The sequence below is a fragment of the Giraffa tippelskirchi genome, chromosome 4, assembly GCF_054371585.1.
Source record: "Giraffa tippelskirchi isolate mGirTip1 chromosome 4, T2T-mGirTip1v1.2.pri, whole genome shotgun sequence".
Taxonomy (NCBI): domain Eukaryota; kingdom Metazoa; phylum Chordata; class Mammalia; order Artiodactyla; family Giraffidae; genus Giraffa; species Giraffa tippelskirchi.
The window spans coordinates 18,287,145-18,311,088 of NC_137278.1; the positions used below are offsets into that span (position 1 = coordinate 18,287,145).

General features: G+C 38.8%; 1 protein-coding gene across 2 annotated transcripts in view; it reads right to left on the minus strand.

Moving 5' to 3' along the window:
• Nucleotides 1–23,944, minus strand: part of ADAM17 (ADAM metallopeptidase domain 17) — a 42,383-nt gene that overhangs the window by 12,378 nt on the left and 6,061 nt on the right. For both annotated transcript variants that reach the window (XM_081483469.1, XM_081483470.1), the window contains exons 2-11: nt 16,222–16,354; nt 14,828–14,958; nt 13,853–13,941; nt 11,419–11,587; nt 10,154–10,287; nt 7,690–7,779; nt 5,751–5,864; nt 4,021–4,165; nt 3,813–3,901; nt 1,411–1,563 (exon numbers count right to left, since the gene is read on the minus strand). In XM_081483469.1, coding sequence (XP_081339595.1) covers nt 1,411–1,563; nt 3,813–3,901; nt 4,021–4,165; nt 5,751–5,864; nt 7,690–7,779; nt 10,154–10,287; nt 11,419–11,587; nt 13,853–13,941; nt 14,828–14,958; nt 16,222–16,354 — 1,247 coding nt within the window. The remainder of the gene's footprint in view (nt 1–1,410; nt 1,564–3,812; nt 3,902–4,020; nt 4,166–5,750; nt 5,865–7,689; nt 7,780–10,153; nt 10,288–11,418; nt 11,588–13,852; nt 13,942–14,827; nt 14,959–16,221; nt 16,355–23,944) is intronic.

A 23,944-nucleotide genomic window follows, 5' to 3' on the forward strand; every position in this document is an offset into this window, starting at 1 on the left:
CCCGTCTTCCTAGATACAATGATCCAGGCCTGCAGAACACATCTGCTCTGATTCCCTGAATTTACATCAGTGATCCATGTTTAAAGTGTTTTTAACAGTTGTGTTTAGTAAGAGGTGTGATACTACATATATATGTATGTGTGTGTGTGTGTGTGTGTGTATATAGTCTATTAAAAGATTAAATTCCAAATTATTACCTAAAGGTCTTCATGGGTTCCCAAGATCTTAAGTTTGAGTTGCTACAGTTGACCCCTAGCTTGTCCACTTGATATACAAAACCACAGAAATGACCTACATTTGGGCATTTTTCCTGATGCTCTAAAATAGAGTCCAGTTCCCAAACAATTTGAAAATATCAAGAAAAGTGGAACAAGATTTGGGTAAAACTCAGCCCGAGTACTTTTAGAGACAGGGCCTCCACAGTCTGCAAATCACTACAATGGCTTCATCTGCCACCCAGACAAGCGCCATGAGACCCCTGAGGAGCAGAGAGCACAAGACCCTCATGAGACAGTATAAAACATACACTTGTCTCTGGCCACAGCTCCTGGCACAGAGCTCCTAAAACCTCCGTAATTTCCAAGGTAATAGGAGTGTCTTTTGTTGTAATGAGCAGACTCGGAGTAGGCACTGGTCACCAGAAAGACCAAGCCATGATTAGAAGCTTGGAATTTTCAGCCCCACTTTCCATTCTCTTGCAAAAAGGAAAAAGGACCAGACAGACGTCTATGAAGACTTTCAGTTCAGACTCTACGAGTGAGTCACAGCCACTCTCAGGAAGTCTCTGAAGCTGTTTCCCATGTCCCAAGTCAATGAGTGTCGAGTATTCCAGACACCTTCAACAGGATATGATCTCTCTACTTACTTGACAAAGTAAGTATTATTTACTGCATACCAGGTACCCTGAATGAGCACTGGAGACAGAGCTGTAAACCAGAAAGGCAAGGGCCTTACCCATAGGACACTTACATCTGGCAAATCACATATTTTGTTGCAAAAGTTTATTAAAACATGCAAATTGTGAAGCAATGTAGAGTTAATATGAATGATACACTTGTAAATGAAAGAAAATTTTAACTGAAAGTCTAAGCCCACCAAACCCTGCAAACTAGGACTCCAGTGCAAGGCATGAAGTAATTAATCTTCCATACAGCTCAAAGCAACACATGATTAACCTTGACAACACACAGTCCAAATGAGCAGATTTAGATGGACCATGTTTCACAGTACTTGTTAATGTGCAGTTCCATCCCTAGCTGCTGCTGTTCAGTCACTCAGTCATGTCCGACTCTCTGTGACCCTGTGGACTGCAGCATGAATGGAAAGATTTTCTGGGCTCTCATTATCATTCAGCATCATCTCTTCTTCCCTAATCACATTAAAAAAAAAAAAGCGCCAGAAGACATGTACCTTATTGTTCTCGTGGTCGCCGCTCACAGCTATGGGGTACATGACGTACTTCCCTCCCTGGTCCTCATTTGGGGCACATTCCGCCAGACCATCTGGGTCGTGCTCTGCTCCAAAGTTGTGCCCCAATTCATGAGTTGTAACGAGGTCAGCTTCCTGAAGGATCACGCAGGGAAAACGTTACTTCCTAACACCTAACCATCACCTGCTGTGGCCAGCTGGGCTCCATTCTCTTAAAATGGGACCTGATCAGTCAGATTCAGATCAACAACAGGGCAACAGTTGGTCTATGACTTCTTCTAATAGTTACAGAAATTAAATGGAATATTTAAGATTGTATTGAATACTGTTAAGTAGTATATGGATGAATTTAAATCAATGTAAGAAAATATAAATTAAAAGATAGACTGGAACACTCAGTGAGGAACCAAACACTGGCCATTCCAAAACCGCCTGGCACTGATAAACCAAAGAGCTAATAACCAATCACCTAAAGCTAAAAAATTTTCCCATATTCAACTGCATAAAATAACAATTTACTGATTTTTTTTTCCCCCTGAGATTGGTGGTGGCAGTGGGGGGTGGGGGGGAGGGATCACCTCATGGACATGAAAAAAATCTGTACATATTTTACAAGACATTGTATATTTTTTTAAAACAAAGAGTCCCAATTCTGAAACCAATGTGTTGATGATTTCCAAGTGTTAATATTAAAATGGTAGTAAAGAAAACTTTGCATTTTTAGCAAAAAAGTATTCAAATCCCAAAGGTACAATATGGGGAAGTAATTCCAAACTATGCTTTGGAAAAATTCATTAGTGGATTCTCTAATCCACTTCAAAAAAAACAGACTAACACTTTAAAAAACATGTAAATAATTTATTTTTTTGTTTCATGTGTCTTAAACAATAGAAAAAGTCTGGAAGACATGTCATGAAATCAAACCACTGATGATACTGTAATGCCAAAAAGGTAAAGGAACACCATAAAAACAATTTCGGAAATTAAAGTTTCCGAAAACTGCTTATCATATTCTCTTTCATCCCATTTCATTTTTTTTTTAATTCACCAAAGTCCCTAATTTATATGAGGGTTTGCTCTTTGTGTTGTACTTTCTATGGGTTTTGGCAAATACATGATGTCTTTTTCTTTTTTAAAAAAATTATTTTTAATGTGGACTATTTTTAAAGTCTTCATTGAATTTTTTATCACATTACTTGTTTCATGTTTTGGTTTTTGGCCATGGGGCATGTGAGATCTTAGATTCCTGACACGGGATCGAACCTGCACTCCCTGCACTGGGAGGCAGAATCTTAACCACTGGACTGTCAGAGAAGTCCCCACATGTTTTACATCCATCATTAAAGTATACAGAATAGTTTCAACACCCGAAAGAAAATCCTCTGTACTCTGCCTACTCATCCCTCCCTCCACTCTTGGCAACCACTCATCATTTTATTGCCCCCATAGCTTTGCCTTTTACAGAATATCATATAGATGGAATCAAACAGATTGGCTTCTTCTACTTAATAATATACATTTATCGTTCCTCCATGTGTTTATAACTTGATAGCTCTTTTTTAAAGTGTTTAATAGTATTCCATTGTCTGGATGTACCAGTTTGTTTATCCATTCACCTATGGAAAGACATCTTGGTTGCTTCCAAGTCTTGGTAACCACTAATACAGATGTTACAAACATCCACGGGCAGGCTTCTGTGAGGATTCCTTTGACTAAATACTAAGGGTGCTGGGTCCAATGAAACACCAGAGTATGTTTATTTTTCTGAGACACTGCCACACTGTCTTCCTAAGCGATTGTATTAACACCATTTTGCATTCCCACCAGCAATGTATGAGAATTTATGTTGTTCCACATCCTCACTAGCATTTGGTATTATCACTACTTTGGATATTAGCGATTCTATTAGTTTTATAATGGGCTCTCCTTGTTGTTTTGATTTGCAATTGCCTAATAACATACAGTGTTGAGCATCTTTTCATTATGCTTATTTGCCATCTGTATGTCTTCTTTGGTGAGGTATTTATTAAGATCTTTGGCCTATTTTAAAATTGGGTTGTTCGTTTTTTTATTTCTGAGTTTTCAGTATACTCCTTATATGTTCTGGATAGCAGTCCTTTATCAGGAGCTGCAGATGAAGGGCTCCAGAAAGGATGTCTTTAGGAAAAACAATAATCCCAATTGGTCTCAAAAGAAGTTTGACAGCTGACAATATTTTCTTCTTTATACTTTTCATATTTGTCACTAAAAACATACATCCGTTTAGGCAGAGACAAAGAACAGTATGCACTACTTTTTAAAAAGATATCTACATAAATATGTAACTGCTGAGGTCCCACTACAATAAACTCAAAATCTACTCTTTTAAAAATTAAAGAACATACCTTTGTAAGGATGGTTTTACCATAATTTTTTGTGCTGGTCAAACCACTATTCAAATAGATATTTTTCTTTCCAATTGGACTGTAATAAGCTACAGGAAAAAAGAAACAAATGGCTTGTTCAATAATTATAATTATTATGACACAGTTATATTATAATCCAATCACCTTGCTATTCCCATATATTTCATAGAACAAATGGAAAACTTACCCTTTGGACAAACACCTCCATGACTGTTCGCTCTGGGAGAACCAACATAAGCTAAGCCAAGGGTTCCCATATCAAAATCTTGGTACGTGAAAAGATGTGCTAGGCAGACTTTAGATGCTTCTTCAGCAATATCAAAACTAAATTGCTTTTAAAAAAACAAAGTGCTCTTAATTAGATTAACAGTTACATCAGACTAAGAGATGTTTCAACTGAATATTCCACAATACTACCATACTGTACAACTGCAATTTTTTACATTTTTTTAAACCGAAGTATAGTTGATAGACATAAATTACAGATGTACAATACAGTAATTTACATTTTAAAGGCTATACTCCATTTATAGTTGTTATAAAATACTGGCTATATTCCCGTGTTGTACAGTATATCCTTGTAGCTTATTTTATACGTAACAGTTTACACCACTTCATGCCCTACCCCTATATTGCCCTTTCCCTTTCCCCACTGGTAACCACTTATATTTGTTCTCTGTATCTGTGAGTATTTCTTTGTCGCCACATTCACTAGTTTGCTGTATTTATGGATTGCATATATAAATGGTATCACACAATATCCTTCTCTAACTTATTTACTTATCGTAAGACCCTCCAAGTCCATCCCTGTTGTTGCAGATAACAAAATTTCATTCTTTTTTGTGGCTAAGTAGTATTACACAGATACAGCACTCTATGGATCTCAAACAGATAATAGCCTTAATTCCACTCAAGCTTTGAAAACCTGACTTCACTTCAGTCTTGTGAGACTCTAACCAGAGAATCCAGATGAGCCACACTGTGCATGGACTAAGTCTAGAAACTATCAGATAAACAAAGTGCTGTTTTAAGCCGCTAAATTTGCGGTAATTTGTTACAGCAGCCATGGGAAACTAACACGTTAACAACACAGTAGAAGATAAACGCTATCACTTCACAGAAGACCATTTTACAACAAAGCAATGGTATAGACAGAGTGTGTGTTAGTTACTCAGTTGTGTCTGACTCTTTGCAACCCCATGGACTGTAGCCCGCCAGGCTCCTCCATCCATGAAATTCTCCAGGCAAGAATACTGGAATGGGTTGCCATTTCCTTCTCCAGAGGAATCTTCCCAAGCTAGGGATCAAACCTGTGTCTCCTGCATTGCAGGTGGATGCTTTACCATCTGAGCTACTAGGGAAGCCCACAGACAGACACCCAGGGACAAAAATGATAAAGTGTATCTTGTCAAGACAAGAATCCATATGGCATACAGTATTTACGTTATCCTTAGTTACCAAAATAAAAACACAGATTTAAAATTTCCTAGAGTACTTTCAGATCTCCACGTTACACCTCTACCATCTAATACATTTTCATACCATTTGGTAGTTACTGACCTCAGAGATCTACTAATAAGCTTCAAAGAGACCTGAACTAACAAAATCGTGTATAAGAAATTTATTCAGAATAAGGTGGGTATCCATTTATTTCCTAAAGCCCCATTACTTCATTAGATACACAGAGATTTTACCATTAAGAAGCATTTCTTTCTAGCAATTTTCACTTTCAGTTCTGTCCACCTTGCTGTCTGCCCAAGCGACAGAGGAAGAGGTCACCACTGGATCACCTGGGGTGTGCTGACCCTGGTGCTCACCACTTCTAAGACACCCCCTCATTAATACAGACATGACCCATATTTTTAGAAATCACAGAATGGTGTTAAACAGTATCACACTCAGGGTTCCATGACCTACCTCTAGCAACGTCTTCACATCCCAAGCATCTTTTTCTTCATTTGGGTAACTTTTTGCCATATTGAAGTGCCTTTCACCAGGTTTCACCACTTGTGGAGACTTGAGAATGCGAATCTATACTTAAAGAGATAAAATACTTAGAACACTTCATAAAAGTTCACAAGACTAAAATAATACTGCCTTGTTTCAACTAAGTCAAAAAAAGACCACTGACCATTCTTAAAAAAAAAAAAGTTTTTGAGTCAAAATTCCATAAAATTCTTCAGTTCTAATATCCAATGATTAAAAACAAACTGAGAAGCAAAATGGTATGAAAAATATGTCAAAGAATGATTTATAAATGTGTAAGTTTACTCCTTTTTATTTCTTTATTTAGTTGGAAAAAATAAAAATCTAGGTTCCATGAGCCTAAAATCATTTATTCCAGTGATTCAGAGACGAGAATAAGATGTACAGCTCTGTGCACCACAGACATATGAGTAAAAAAAAAAAAAAAAAGTTTTTCCTTATACATATAGCACAGATTCATATTAATCCTACTTAAAAAAAAAAAAAAAAGGGATGCTGGTTTCTCTCCAAAGGCTAATGCAGAAAGGAACAAAGTCCCGATCCGCCTGCCTACAGAGGGGATACTGCAGTCTGCTCCCCACCACGTGGTGAACTCACTGGGGTGGGCTCTGAAGCTCTGGTACCAGGTGATCAAGATCCATTCTGGGATGAACTAGGTGGGAGCCCACTGTGACTGCACATCTAAACCACATTCTCCAACCCACCTATCATCATTAAAGAAGCTGGTATTTTAATCTCCTACCACATCTAGTTTTTTTCAAACTGGTTCCAAATTCCTAAAGTAAAAAGCAGCTTTACTTATTGGTCTGCTAAAATTCAAATATGCTGCAGCTGTTTTAAACAAGTGAGACACCTTTATTGTACCATAATGGGGTAATCATCAACATATTCATGAAATGAAAAAGGTGCAAAAGAGTACAACATACCACACATAGACAAAGACATGCTATACATGCATAAAATATCTCTGGGAAGATATGGATGAAACTAGCAACACGGATGTCTCTGGGGAAAGAAACTGGTTTGACAACGGGTAGCTGAGGAGACTTACTTTTCACTGGCTTTTGTACCATGTGTATATATTACCTATTCAAATAAAAACTTTAAAAAGGAAATGCAAAAGAGTAAAAGAAAATGGAAAAGGGAAAAATAATTCTTAGTTTTATAGAAGTATTATAAAAGTGTAACATTTATTAGAAGTATGATACATGATTTCAAAAGCTTTTTTCTTTTTATTCTCTAAATTCTACACTATAGAACCTGTAATAAGGCTACTTTAGTATAAACAACCTGAAAAAAAAAGAGAGATAATTTCCTAATTTACATGTCAAAATGTCTGTCCTACAAGTAATAACTAATTTCAGAATACTTGTTAATAACAAGTTTTATCAATTTGGAACAATTTTTACTATGTGATATAATTAGGATGACATTAATACATCAATGGTGGACATCATTAACAGAAAGGAACTCGGGAAATTCTTAGGAAAAGAGATCTAATGGTTCTATATGTATAATGCCTTGAAAACATACACACAGCATTATTGAGTGAATTTTCTAAGGCTTCAACAATGTGTTAGAATTCTAACTAAAGACATTAAGCATAATCAAAAGTAAAGCAACACAGAAGATGAAAAGGCCATGAATTCAGAAAAAAAGATCTTAGTAGCACAAGCCTAAGAACAGAATATTTCATAATCTATAAATAGTATCAAAACACTTAAGTTTATCAGATAAAAATCACTGTCATATCAGAATATTAATTCATGATTAAAGTAGAAGATAAGCTCTTGGCTTGTTAATACAAGTGACAAATATTTACACCACACAACTTAGTTGAACATTATAACACACATCCATTGATAAATACCTGTTCTATCTGTATTCCATAACCTTTAAAACCTGCATTGTCCCATGAAGTGTTTCGATAGATGTCATCAACTCTGTCAATTAGCTCTATCTATGTGTATAAAAAGAGAGTAAGAGAAAGACATTATGTATATTTCACCATTCTTTGTAGTCTAATATAAGTTCTTCAGGGATTAAAAAAAAATCAATTTAAATTATCACTGTGAAAGCTTCACCAAGTAAAAAAACTGACATTACGATGTTATTCTTAATGTTGACAGTTCTATCAAAGAAATTATTTCTAGCCTCAAACTTAAAATGTTACCAGAATAAAGCAGTTGCACAATTAACCTCCAATTTCAGGTAATCAACTGCATAAAGAATGGAAATATCAAGTAATGGGTTTTTTAAAAACTGCCACTCAGCTATGGAAATCAAAGTTAATAGTCAATTTATCTAAATTGCTTTATTTAGATAAAATAAATTGCTTATTGCTTTATTGCTATTGCCCAAAGAAGTACTCTGTTCACTCTATCTCTTGCCACATACTTCAAAAAAAAAAAACCTTCAGAAGGTAGTAAGGAGCAGTGACACATACCACCAACACGATCCCAGACCCTCCCTAGGCAAAGCTCAGCACCCAAGCACGAGGCAGAAACAGGAACAAGGTCTCACCATGTCTCCTCTCTCCTGTCCTCTCACAGGGTGGGGGGAGAGGTAGAGTAGAGAGATTACTGAGGGAGGAGGGACAGTATAATAGCCAAGTATGATTAAACTACAGTAGGAACAAGATACTCATTACCCAGCTTTTCCTTAAGAGAAGACTTTACTGTTCAAACTGGGTAAATGAGGTTTGTTCTGGCAACTGCGAAGTATGTTACAGGTCTAAGAAATTGTTCTTTGCTTACGGTAACTCTAAGACCAAGAAATGCAATTTCTGGGAATTCCACGTGGTCCAGTGGTTAGGAACCTGCCTGCCAATGCAAGGGACACGGGTTCAATCCCTGGTCTTGGAGATCCCACATGCCGCACAGTAACTAAGCCTGTGTGCCACAATTATTGAAGCCCGCATGCTCTAGAGCCTGCAAGTCACAACTAGAGAAAGTCCACACTCAGCAACAAAGACCTAGAGCAGCCAAAAAAAAAAGAAATGCAATTTCTAAGACAAGACCTTACATTATATTCATATTCCTGGTGTAATGAACAAAGAAGTAAACTAAGAGCCCCTAATACAAAATCCACACTAAGAAAAGAAGCCTCTCAAGAAAGAATACCTGGGCTTCCCTGGTAGCTTGGTGGTAAAGAATCTGCCTGCCAATGCAGGAGATACAGGTTCAATCTCTGATCCAGGAAGATCCCACATGCCGTGGAACAACTCAGCCCTACACCTAAGCACCCAACTGTTCAATCTATGCTCCCCAACAATGCTCCACAGCAATGAGAAGCCTGAGCATCCCAACAGGAGAGTATCCCCCGCTCGCTGCAACTAGAGAAAAGCCCCCACAGCAACCAAGACCCAGCACAGCCAAAAACCAAATTAATTTTAAAAAAGAAAGAGTTTCTTACTTAGGAACAAGAACTATATGACTTCACACACTACTCCTACTACCCTCATAATAAAATTACTTGACACGGAGGGCAAGGGAAAGAACGGCACAAAAAAATGCATAGTATGGGACCAGCAAGGCGAGGAGAAAGACGGCTTTGCTGCGCTGGGCTCTGCAGCACTACAGAATGAATAGCTACATTCTCTTTTACTCCCTCAATGTCATTTCAGTCACTGCCAAGTGATCACGAGGAATGAGGTCAGACTGACAAAAAATGTCAATGAAATATGATTCCCTTGACTTTTAAAATTACAATAGTAAATGCTTAAAAATCCAGCATCAATGGTTTTGTAATCTTGCCTTAAAATCTTTGTCCTACAGTTATGACACTAAAGTTCCATTTATTTCACTCAGTTACGGTCTAACGATTAGATATTTCACATGATACAAACCAAGTGACCAATTCCTCTGATATACACATATAAGCAAAAATAATACACACAGGTTCATACAAATACTTTTTTCCCCCACTCTGGAGTATACATCCATTATGTCCCACCAACAGGACCACTGTCATTACAACAGTGATGTTTTCACAGAGTTCAGTTCTATAAAGAGAGAAGGTCTATGTTATGAACTTTCCCTAAACATAATATGCATAAAAATTCTGATGTGCAAAAAATCCTAGTTGAAAGGTAAAATGGGTTTTCAAAAATTTGAAAATAGCATCTAACAACTAACAATAATCACACTACATTATTGTTTAAATAATGTTAAGAACCTCAGGTGACAGACCTCAAATATTCTAGGAAATCACAAAACATCTGAAACAGATCTCATTTCATTACATTTCAAAATACAGCAGTCTTCGCTTAAATGGCACTTGCCCACCTACAGGAACGTTTCTGCCCATTACGTCCTCCAGTGTCAAATACTCACCAAGTAGTTGGTAGTTGTACTCTCTTCCCCTCTGCCCATGTATTTGTAAAAGCGATGATCTGCTACCACCAATAATTTACACGTGTTCTTCAAGGGATTAGGGTCAGCTCGTCTCTTCACCCGATGAACAAGCTCTAATATGAATTTGGATGCACTATTAAATCAAAATTCACCAAAACAAGGAGTTTTTTTATAGCAAATTTTAAAATCTAGCACGTTTTTGAAAAAAATATTATTTGAGCTCAGTATCCTTAACAATATCTTGAACAAGAAAAATTTGGAGAAAGAAAAGTAAAAAGTAAGAATAAGGTTTTCAAATTGTAGAATTCAAGGTACTTCACTGGCATTCCAGTGGTTAAGACTCTGCACTGCCACTGCAAGGGGCGTGGGATCGATCCCTGGTTGAGGAACTAAGATCCCGAATGCCTTGTGGTGCCGCCAAAAAAATAGCAATAATAAAAGTTTTTAAAAAAATTGTAGAATTTAAAAACAAGGAAAAGTGTAAAAGTACTTCACAGAATAAAATAACCACCTATCTATTGCTAGACTATGGAGGTGTCATTTTCTTCTAGAAGTCTACAAATTAACTAAAGTAACAGTAAAAATATCCAGATAATCCAACATTAAAAAACTAGTGAGGGGACTTCCCTGGCAGTGCCGCGGTTAAGACCCTGTGCTTCCAATGTAAGAGGTGCAGGTTTGATCCCCAGGCAGAGAATTAGGATCCCACACGCCACCTGGCATGGCCAGAAAAAATTTAAAAATAAAATAAAGCTTGATCTTTAAATAAAACAACAATAAATGGGTAGACGATCTTTAAAACACTTTAAATTCATCTGTCCCAGGGCTGCTAATCTTCTTTTAAACAAAATATACCTCTCTTGCTACCAACTGATTTCTTATAAACTATCTGAAGATTGTTTTTTCATCGTACTATTCTGTCATTTCTAAATTACCTGCTAATGAAAATGTTTTTCCTCAGATTATTCAATTTCCCTTTTCCCCAGTCTTTTTTCTAGCGTTTTCAATTATTATAGGCAAAAAAATGTAACTTAAAAAATTTCTGAACAATACTGTTTCCTGTCTATAGCCATACCACTCTGAACATACCTGATCTCTCCTGAACAAAACTATTTTCAAGCCAAAATTAATACTACAGTTACTTGATAATCATGTTTTTTTTTTTTAAATCAACTAACAACCATCCCTATTGAAGACAACTGTTATGCTTGCTTTTTATTTGAAATCTATGTTTTTCATCTTACCATCAGGAGGCTCGCTGTCTACTAGCCCTTTTGGAAGCAACTCTTCATTATCCGCCTTTATATAACCACACACTTTTGGAGACTGCAAACGTGAAACATTCTTGATATCTTCAGATTTATAAACTAACATTCTTTTGTCTTTAGTATCATTAATTAGTCTCCAAAGCGGCTAAAATAGAAAACAAATATAACTGAGATGAAAATATAAAAATGCCTAACTATTAAATTCTTATAACAGGCTTTGCCTGTTTTTAGATATCAGTAACATTTGTTTCCAGGTTAAGTAAACTGACTAGTCAAGACCAAGTTCTTCTCTGTAAGGACACTGGTCTCATCAGAATTAGATAGCTCATACAAAAAAAGATGCGGTGTCTGTGTATCTGTGCATCCAGGTATCTCCATATCCATCATGGAAATGAAAATCAAAACCTGAAGGACACCATATCCACTAGGATAGCTGTAATCAAAAAGACATTTAAAAACAAGTATTGGCAAGGAGGTGAGAAACCCTTGGAGAAATCCTCATCTACTGCTGGTGAGAATGGAATATGAAATATAAAATGCAGTAAATGGAAAATGCTGAGGATGTCAACTGCAGTCACTATGGAAAACAGTGAAGCAGTTTTATAAAAAGTTAAAAAAGGAGTTATCATATTAGCCAACAATTCCATTCCTAGTATATTACATACCCAAGAGCAATGAAAATACATGCTCACTTGTTCAAAAATGTTCATAGCAGGACTAGTCATAACAGCCAAACAGTAGACACAATGCAAATGTCCAACTGATGAATCAATAAACAAAATGTGGTGTATCCAAACAACGGAATATTATTTGGCAATAAAAAGAAATGGTGTACTTGACACATGCTATAACATGAATGAATGTTGAAAACATTCTAAATGAAAGTAGCCAGACACCAAAAGATCACATGTTGTGTGATTCCATTTATAAAAGTTGACCAAGCAAATCTAAAGAAACAAAAAGACAAATGTAAACAGACAGAGAATAGATTAGTGATTTCCTAGAGCTGGCAGAGTTGGGGGTGGGAAGCAGATAGTGGACTTCTAAGTAAGTAATAAACCACTTGATCACTTTAAAAATTACTGATCTCATGCTAAAGTCCTTCAACAAACCTGATGAGTTTACTTTTAAGTGACCATTTCACAGGAAAATGTTAATTATGATCATTTTTGTACTTGGTGAAACAGAGAGGAATGAATGAAAACAGAATTTCTAACTGTCCCAAAGGGAACTATTTGGAAAAGTGAGGAATCTGAGAAAATTTAACTTGGATCTTAGGGCTTCCCTGGTGGCTCAGCAATAAAGAATCCTCCTGAAATTCAGGAGACCACCTGTGATGCAGGAGACATGGGTTCAAGCCCTGGGTCAGAAGATCCCCTGAAGAAGGAAATGGCAACCCACTCCAGTATTCCTGCCTGAGAAATCTCATGGGCAGAGGAGCCTGGCAGGCTACAGTCCATTGGGTCACAAGAGTCAGACGCAACTGCAACTAAGTGACTAACCATCATCACCAACTTGGATCCTAAATGCATACATTTTTGGACTAAGAAAAGATGATCTTAAGGAAATAACCAAACATGTGCACTGTGGCAGAAACAATGCTGTGCACTCCCTCCTGTTTATCTTTTTGAGCATAGGAGGTCAGCTTTTCCAGCCTCTTCTGTAGGCAGATCAGACACAAGAGTTCTGGAACGTGGGCAGAAGTGACGTAGGCCACTTCTAAGCCTGGCCCATAAAATTCCCCTGTGGGATTCTCCAGCTGTTTCCCTTCTGTGGCAACCTCAGAGAACATGTGTCCATGTTCCAGAGTATTCTCTTTTTTTAGAGGAGCAGAAAACACTTCAACACACAAACTGGGAGCAAACGGTTTGTTTTCTGGACCGGTATCTGACATGCAGTGATGTGTCTCACACAAACGTGGCTCCTTTGGGCTTGGTTTCGACTGCTAGGGTTTCAACGAAAGAGTGGTCAGAGCCTGAGTGTCCTATAGCTTCATCTTTTAACTTCCCAGACTATGAACTGTCACCTTTTATTGACCACGTACTTCCAGAGCATCTAGGAAAGAGATTTCCATTTCATCTTTGAGAAGCTTTACCTTTTGGGGATTATTAAGAGAAAGAATAAAGAAAAGAGGAGGGAAAGAAAGTTTCCTCTTCTATTATCCATCCCACATGTGACTTTCTCTCAACTGTTGTACTTAAAAATATAGAGTGCGTCCTATGACAGTATCTTAGATATGTTTTTTAAAACATATTTCATCTATTTTTCTGGTCTTAAAAAAATAAAATTTAAATACAAGGAGAAAATAAGTATAATTAAAGACCTTTTTCTTCCTAAAACAACTGTGAAATGGCTTTCTAAAAATGAGAGACATATGCTCCTTGAAAAAAAAATTGACATGCAGACTTACCTCTATATTATATTCTGCCCCATCTGTGTTGATTCTTATTGTAATATCATCATCTCCTATGTGTGCTAGAACCCTAGAGTCAGGCTCACCTTAAAAAATAAATAGCCGTTATTAAAAAAATTTTAACCAAAAAAACTATGCACTACTGTTGATAAAAATCAACCACACCCTTCTACAGCGTGGAATGCGCCCAGGCACCGTGGAGATCTAAGGAACACAGGCCCAGAAAGTGGGTGGATATTCTCACTCCCAAGGAGGAATCTCAACTCTAGTCATCTGAAACCAGTCTCTTTCCCTCAGGTCTCTTATGAGAATTATCTAGAGTGTGTTACCGAACAAAAGAAAGTACAAATTTTCTTCTGGAATAACTTTATTTACTTTGGGGTAAGAAAGAGGAGGCAGAAAGCATGATCTAGAATATACAGGTCTGGAACTATACTTTTTGAGTATTTTAGGGCCATTTTTTTTTCTTATTGCAGAAAAATTTCCAGAAGTAAACTGCAATTACTTGTTTAATATATTTTGTTAAATAAATACATGATAGGAGGTAAAATAATTGATCTATGATCCCATCTTCCTTGTTTACAATCTCATAAGGAAGTCTACAGTCCTTCCCTGGAGACAAAAGAAGGTTAAATTCATATGACTTAAGAGGAACTTTATCGTATGATCAAAATACCCAATCAGTAATGACATGCTGGATAATACCCATTTCCTCCTGTTTGCATGCTTCTGCTTCCAGACTTACAAAGCTCAAATAAAAGAGACAAACAATAGAATTTCTTTGCCACCCCATTCTCCTCCCCTCAAAAAAGAAAATACAACTCTAGTTTAATCTGGACACCCAACCTCCCAGTAGTGGTAGCAGTGGTAGTCACTCAGTCATGTCCGACTCCTTGTGACCCCACGGACTGACTGTAGCCCGCCAGGCTCCTCTGTCCATACACGAGGGCAAACAAATGAGCACCTACTCACCAACCACGTGTCCGCTAAAGAAGTCCTGCCATTTGACGGGGTACTCCCTTTCATCTTTCCCATCCACCACCACGACTTTGAAATTTTTGGAAAAGCGTTCAGTACTTGATGTCAGGTATAATTTAAAATGCCTAAAGAAAGAATGCATCTCAACTTGAAACACATAAACCTTTAGGAGGAAACATATAAACCTTTATCAACATCAATAAGCATTTATAACATGTACACCCCTGACCCAATACAGTAATTCACCTTTCAGGAATGTATCCTAAAAAGATACCTAGACAAAGTATATTTATAAAGATATTCCCTGGAGCACCGTTTGTTATAGGGGGGGAAAATCACTGATTAAACAATATCCATCTGCAGGGTACTAAAAACAGGAATATTTATGCAGCTGTTAAAAATGAGGTAAATCTATGCTATCTATATCACCTACACATATGTAGATCTATATGCAAAAATACTCATTAAAATCTTTGGAAGTTTAGAAGGAAACTTGCTGGGTCTGGGAAGTGCAACAGAATTAGAAGTGAAAACGTCTTATACTTGCTGTCTGCTTTTTGGGGGGAGGGGGGCCCCAAGGTCTAAGAGATCTTAGTTCCCCCACCAGGGATTGAACTCTCAGCCCCTGCAGTGGAGGCCTGGAGTCTTCACCACTGGACTATCAGGGAAGTCCCTCTGTAGTTTTTTTTTAAAGCTAAGTACATATATTACTTTAAAATATTTGTTTGAGAAGGCCTATCCCATGTATAAAGAAAAAGTCAGCCCATTTATATTCCCCTAATGTTTGTTTTTTGATATGACTGAAACTCTCTAAAAAGACTTTAGAAAGAGGCCTATCATTATCTAACAAATTTACATCTGCAAAACATGGGATATTAAAATTAATGACCAAATAGACCACACATCTATCCATGTATGCTCTGACATAAGAGCAATTCAATGAGGAAAGAGCACTGAATTGTAGACCCAGCTCACCACTTGGCTGTGGAGGCCTAAATAAATCCTTTATCTCTAAAGCTCAGTATCTTCATATATAAAATGAAGACAGTACTCAGTCTAAGGCTGACAATTCTAAAGCAGCACAAAAGTATTACAACCATTCAATTCTTTGTCAGAATTCCAAAAAATAAATTATACCATCATTAAACAACAATAAATAACCATCATTAACACTTTTGGAACACACATTTAATTTTTAAAAAATAGTCATTAGTATGAATTTTAGAATAAGCAATACATTATTACAAGAAGCACGACAGACTATAATTATACTAATTACAAATCTTTACAATGTAACTCTCTAAGATTTAATGAGACACTCCAATTTTTCTGCTTTTACCAAACCAAGTACCCCACTGCCCCATTATTTTATGAATACTTCAAATTACCTTTTCAAGGCTGAAAAAGTCAGTAGTGTTTCTAAGTGTGTCGAGGCCTGCAGCTCCCTTTTTCTCACAGAGTGCTGTTGGATATTGGATAAGGAGAGGATATCGTAGTCCAAGAGCAAAGAATCAAGCTTTTCTGAAACAAAGGTAAAAAGGTTATTAACACTGAAACCTAAGAATCAATTGTAGTATCATTAAAACGAGAGTCAAACAACAAACTCTTCGTGATGTAATGTCCCAGCAGTATCAAAGTATTCTTATCAAACACACACACACACACTCACACACCCCTGAATCTAATTAAGATCGAACTTACAGTTTTTAAGACAAAAAGGGATTAGAGGTTGCCAAATTAAATAACCACCTTAGGAAGTAACCAGCCACACCCAGAATGTTCCATTCCTGCAAAACAAATGACCCAATTTTTCCAGGAAACAAATGGCATGAGAAAGAAGGGAGGGGTGCAGACAGAAGAGACTTAAGAATACAGGAAGCAAGTCGAGGTGAGAGCCTTCTGGGCTCCAAGGTCAAACGAATGGATTCTGGAAAGAGACCTGGGACACTCAGGGAAACATGAGTGTCCATATCCTAATAATTTTAATACTTCAGAGAATATCATAGTATGCAATGAACTAACTTCTAAATTCAAGGCATTTATGGCTATATGTTCAGAATTTCTAAGAACAAGGCTGCCTACGTGACCTGCCTACTGCCCACCTGGGCAACATCAATTCCTTACCACTTGATGTAAAGTAACAATGAGCAACAAATGTACCAATGGTCTGGGCAAACCAAACTGGAAAAGCAAATCTTTTATAGAAGAAAACATATTCCTAATTAGAGAGCAAAACAGTGGTGATATCCCTATCACCGTGCCCTCAACAGAAGCAGCAGAACAGCATCCCATGGGACACCAAGAAGTGCACTGGTAAGACCAAACAAATCCCTAAGAAAAAAAATCTAACACTTTTTTACCAGACTGACTTGGAACCCAAGAAAAGCAAAGCTGCACTGCCGCAAAGGCAGAACAAGCACATGTTAATTTCCTGTTTGGCACAGAGCAAGAATAAACACTGTAGGTGGAAGTCACTTTTTATCAACGGCAACACTGCTGTCTCTCCCACAGTCAGGAAGATTTCTGGAAGACACTTTTGGTGACTTAAGTCTCTGTAAAAACTGTCTAAAAATATTTGAGCCGATGTTTCCTTTCCTCTCAACAGCTATCACTGTAGAAGCAACGGTATTCAAAATCATTCCAGTGGACTTAGAAAGTCCTCAAAATAGAGCAGCAAGAGCTTAAAATATAAGTCTGTTGCTGCTGCAGTTAAAAATGCTCACAAAACCATTTTTAAACCATTTTAAAAGAATTCGATGCATGAGACAAGGGCTCAGGGCCGGGGCAATGGGATGACCCAGAGGGATGGGATAGGGAGGGAGGTGGGTGGGGGGTCCAGGAAGGGGAACACATGTAAACCCATGGCTGATTCATGTCAATGTATGGCAAAAACTATTACAATATTGTAAAGTAATTAGCCCCCAACTAAAATAAATAAATTTATTTAAAAAAATAAAAATAAAAATAAAAATAAAAATAAAAAAATAAAACTAGAATAAAAAAAAAAAAAAAGAATCTACCCTATGCTTTTCTCCATCCTCTTCTCCTAAATACCCTCAACTGGTTCTTTCATCCATTCATTCACTATGTGCCAACCACTGGTCTAAGGGCTAAGATAAAGCATTCAACGAGCAAAGTCCTTGCCTACAGCAGTGGGAGAGACAGACGACACTCAAGAAAACCCACGCCAGTGCTGTGGGCATGAGAGTAGGAAAGCAGAGACAGACAGCGGGGAGGGCCAGTTTATACAGAGTGGTCAAAGAAGGAAAAACGCCTCACTCTCGCCTGATATTCAAGCAAACCTGAAGAGGCACACTGCTATGTAGTCAATAGGAGATTTAATCAAAGTCCATTCAAGGCTCTAACTCAAGATTAAAGGGGTAGCAAATTTCACACTCACTGGGTACCACCCATTTTCTGTTAACAAAAATTGCCTTTTAATTTTATTCCAGAGGAAAGCTGTTTCGCAGCTCTCCTTTATGCCAATGGATGGTTATTGGTGACCTGACCTTGCTAATTATAATGCTTAGAGGCATCAATGAAAAGCCTTCAAGAAGCGTGTCATTTATTCAACAATTTTTGAGTGTTTTGTTTCCTACAAGACTCCATACTAGGCATTTTACGTCATCTCCACAAACATCCTTGGGATTTTCCCCTACCTTACACATGAAGAAACAGCCTCGGAGAGAAGAGTATCACAAAGCTAACATAGCCCAGTGCAAGGATTGAACTGGGGCCCGTCTGGCTGAAAACCTCAAGCTTTATTGATTTCAACTTTGAAACTGCTTAAAAATAGCCTTACTCTTCCTGGACCCTCCACTACTTGGCCTCCTCCTTTTTGATGTGTCAATCAAACATGATTCTGCCTCCCTCTGAATTCTGCAGCCTTTTGTTTACACCTCTCTTCTGGCATTTTTAAGTTATATTTGTCTTATTTCACAAATAGACTGTAAGACAGCCAAAAGTGAGCTCCGTTTTAAAATCACAGTATCCTTACCTCACGCCACCTGGCAGAGAATCCTGCACAAAACAGCACTCCCACATTTACAAATTGCACAAATTCTCAATGCTGAGATGCTGACACAATCCCTTAGCCCTTCAACTTCCTTGATACAGGTTGGTACAGGGACTCAGTTTCACTCAAGATCATAATCACTTCTACTACTATAGTTTTATTGTCAACGATACAGGCTAGTTGTTCTCAGAGTGTGCTCTCCACAACCAGCATCACTTGGGAATGTTTTCTCAGTTCTCCACAATTGGAAATGCTAGGCAAAGGGCTCAGTCATCTGTGTTTAAGGTGCCTTCCAGGTGATGCTGACGTACACTCCAGTCCGAGAACCACTGAACTAGGCAACTAAGGAAACAGCTCAAAGTGAAGGGAAAAATCTTCAAGCACAAAGATGTTCACTGTTCAGTCTTGCGTTAGCTTTAAGAACAAAAAACTGGAAACAAACTAAGTACCTGGCAAAAAGAGAAGTGACAGCACTTCCTAATGACAAATAAAAGAAATCTGCAACCATTTAAAAGCTGTCAACAACAGATTTTAAGAACATGAGAAAATACTTATACTATAATATTAAATAAACAAAGGTAGATTTTAAAATCTATTCATATTGCATGACCTTAACTATGTACAAAAATAGGGCTAGGAAAAAAATAAGAGCAAGATAGTAACATCATTGGTTATCTTTAGGTATTTTTCTATAATAAGCACGTTTAAAAGGGAGTTAGCTAAAGCACTTTAAAGTACTTAACTAATATGTTTCCATTGTAATTGACCCTCTTTTTAACTCGAGATCTCAAACTGGACATCCTGCAGCCATTACAGACAGCACTGCAGACACCTCTCCTTGTCCTGCACTCCGAGCTCCTACTCTTATACAAGCAGTAATCTCTCAAATGCTCAGTATTTCACTGCACTTCACCAACTATTGGTGATCCAATTTTCCATAGCTTTTTCAAAAGAATTTCTATTTCCCCCATCCAAATCCAAAAATCTCCAAAAACTTAAATATAAAACATATAACTTCCTGCGGTAGAGTTTATGACAGTCAATACCAGACAATGCTAAAAGAGCTATCTTATCAGCTCAGGGTACCTTCATGCTCTCTCTTTTAGAAACTCCACAACAGCTGCCCAGCATTCTCCACAGGAGAACACTTTCCTCGCTTCCTACAAGTTGCTCCAGCAATCACCCTGAACAACTGAGCTTTTCTCATTTCAGCTGCTACAAACACAAATTAGAAAAAGACTATTTAAAAGAGTACAGCATACAATTTATAGTGTAGTAATATAGTATACTGGGATTCCCTGATGGCTCAGTGGTAAAGAATCTGTCTGCCAATGCGGGAGACTTAGATTTGATCGGGAGGATCCCCTGGAGAAGGAAATGACAACCCACTCCAGTACTCTTGCCTGGAAAATTCCAACGACAGAGGAGCCTGGCGGGCTACGTCCATGGGGTCTCGCAGAGGGTCAGACACGACTTAGGGACTCAACAACAACAACACAGTGCGCTATTCAACAGTCCTATATCATTTAGGATCTCCTCCCAAACCTCTCAGCTCTCCGCTGCCAGGTGTTAGTTTCCCTCACTTGGCCTCTTCTGCCTAGTCCTCCTTAGGGACTCGACTCTTACAGCTTTTTAAGCCTTTCCACCCCCACCCCTTTCTCACAAACACATCCTGCAGGTATTCTTCCCCTTTCCACCAGTCCCCGCCTACTCATTTACTCAAAACATATTTGCTGAAAACCTCCCGCCTTCCAAGCGCGAAGGATATTAATGGAGAGAAAGATGATGTATTTCCAATATTGCAACTTTGGGAGAAAGAGCATGATACCACCCCCACCCCCACCCGCCAAATCACGATAAAGTACTTCACAAGTCTAGGGAGAGGAAACTGCAAGAAGTTACAGAAGGACACAGAAGGAGCATGACCTGTGCGGCAAGCCAAGGATGCTTCCCCAGAAAACAGCATTGAAGTTAAAACCAAAAGGATGAGGAAGCGGCCAACAGAAGAAAAGGACACAGTTCTCAGTGGAGGGCAAATCTACGCTGAGGTCCACAAGAAATACAAAACATCATACACTCAGAGAACTGAAAGCAAGTCAGTGAGGCTGGAGGGCAGAATGGCAGGGAGAATATGAACAGGTGGGAGGCTGCAGAGGCAGGCAGAGGTCTGGTCAGGGAACTGAATAAAGGATGCAGGACTTCGGACAAGGGCAACAGGTATCAATTGGAAATTTCATCCTGACTGTGAAACCAAATCCCCCTAAAAGAAAGTTCTCCCGCTGAGCTTATGATCAACCTCTCTATCCAAAACTTAATCTCTCTATCCAAAACTTGGGACTGATACCAAGCAGAATCCTCCCAGGCACAAAAGCCTTTCTGTCTCCTGTTGCTCGTTTGTAGAAAAGGCTTTAGCCGCCCAAGCCTTCCCTGAGTTCCAGATAGCAGATCCAGGCAATTACTAATTAGAGAAGTGAGGGACTGCAGAAACAAAGGAAAAGCAGTCAAGAAACAACAGATTCCGAGTTCCTCCTCCAGGGATATATAGAACAAAATGACACAAACCTCTGAGTTGTTCTGCAGGAACTAAGATACCTCCCCGCTCCCAGGTGGAGAATGGTGATTACAAGCTGACCACCAGAACGCAGACCCCAGACTGGTTGGAACCAGAAGGTTGAAGATTAAGACTCATGAAACACCACCCTGTTGCCTCACCACCAACCAATCGGAAGAAGGTCATGCTCCCTGCAACACTCACCCCAAACGTTACCTTTAAAAACCCTGGGCAGCCAGGAAGATGGATCTGAGACAAGCCTACATCTCCCATCTTCTCCACTGGCGCCCTCCCAATCAATAAACCTTTTTCAGCTTCAAACTCAGACATTTCCATTTGTTGGGCCTCACTGTGCGTCAGGTATATGAACCTGGGTTCAACAATAACTGCAGTGACTCTTTGCGAACCCATGGACTGTACGGTCCATGGAATTCTCCAAGCCAGAATACTGGAGTGGATATAGCCTTTCCCTTCTCCAGGGGATCTTCCTGACCCAGGGATCAAACCCAGGCCTCCCACATTGCAGACAGATTCTTTAATTCCCTGAGATTCAGATTCCCTGAGCCACTAGGGAAGCCCTGAACAGGCTGCTACTGCTAAGTCACCTCAGTTGTGTCCGACTCTGTGCGACCCCATAGACGGCAGCCCACCAGGCTCTGCCGTCCCTGGGATTCTCCAGGCAAGAACACTGGAGTGGGTTGCCATTTCCTTCTCCAATGCATGAAAGTGAAAAGTGAAAGTGAAGTCGCTCAGTCGTGTCCGACTCTTAGCTACCCCATGGACTGCAGCCTACCAGGCTCCTCCATCCACGGAATTTTCCAGGCAAGAGTACTGGAGTGGGGTGCCACTGCCTTCTCCGCCTGAACGGGCTACAGGAGGACAAACCTGCAGACTGGGAAATCAGCTAGTAAGCTGCTGAGCAATCTGGGTAGAGATCACTAGCTGACCCTCAAGCTTCTCACTTGGATATCTGGGTAGACAGTGGCACCATATTCACTGAGACTACAAAAAAGAAAACACAACTAGGAGCAGGTTTGGGGAAGGGATTTGTTAAAAAGAAAACACAAGCCTATGATACCAAACCAGGCTTCATACCTAACCTAACTGTAGTTTCAATCTTCACCAGAAAAGTAATCTTAAGCAACAAGTTTGGAATTGCCTGGTCAGCACCAAGGAGGTAATCCGTCACACGGGCCCCTTCATCCCACAGAGGAAGAAGAGATACTCCATATGATAAAATCCTTGCCCCCTTCCCCCCTAAAAAGATGATGTCTAGGCCTAAAAACTACCCTTTTCTTTCACTAACAGCATCTGTGTCCCACCCTTCTTCTTATCAAAAGCTTCCATTTGGTCCAGACCCTCAGAAAACCCTTCCAGCTGCTGGCAGGCATGCTGCCCAATGCATAAAGTGCCTCGTCAAGCCAATAAGATCTTCAAATTTACTTGGCTGAATTTTGTTTTTAACAGGTTGACATAAGGGGACAAGCAGATGCTGAAAGATTTCTGAAGTTCTATACTACATCTTGTTCCTTTATATACAGTCTGCAATTATTCATTTACATAGAATTTTTTTGCATTAAGTCATCATATGTTTGCAGTTGCATCACTGAATATTCGGTGATTTTAGGAAGGGAAAGAGTAAGTCTGTTAGTCTATGATGTTCAAAACCAGTATCAGTGATAAAAAACAGCTGATACTTCCTTCTTTATGTTCTCAAGGAATACAGAGAAAGCTGTACCTTCAGGTCTGCAACAAACCAGCTTTCTGGATCCAGAAATGGAGTGGCCCACAGGTCTGATAAACCTTCCACTCCACCCTTCCCTCAAACCTGAACTGTTGTATCTTCAGGATATGATTTATGGCCACTGACTTTGGTACAATGACATAAAATATACCCTTACTTCATTCATCATGTCCAGAGTCAAGTTTTTAACGTAAAACTGATTTTTTTTTTTTTTAACATCAGAAACATTTTGTCTTGGGGTACAGCTGATTAACAATGTTGTGGTAGTCAGGTGAACAGCAAGGGGACTGAGCCATACATATACATGTATCTGTACTCCCTCAAATCCCCCTCCCATCCAGGCCGGCATGTAACAATGAACAGAGTTCCATGTGCGACACAATAGGTCTTTGTTGGTTATCCATTTTAAGTATAGCAGTGTGTAGATAACCTTCTCAAAGTCCCTAACCATCCCTTCCCCCTGGCAACCGTAAAGTTCATTTTCTAAGTCTATGAGTCTCTTACTAAACTGATTGTTAAATAATGAAGTGTTAGAAGAATCTGGAAACATTTGTGAACTTTTTATTTAACTTCTCTTTTCTTTTTGCAATCAACTGCACCTTCCTGGAATTCAGCTTGCGGTTGTCATGCAGAGCTGTTGGAGCACTCTGCTCACTCTCCATAGCTCTGCTGCACAGAGTACAAAGAGTTCTCCCAAAAGACACAACCAGAGTCATGTCCCCACTTCTCACAGAAGTGGGAAAGGTAAAGCCAGGGCTGCAGTCAAGTGCGTATTTTGCTTGTGCAGAAGACACAGGAGAC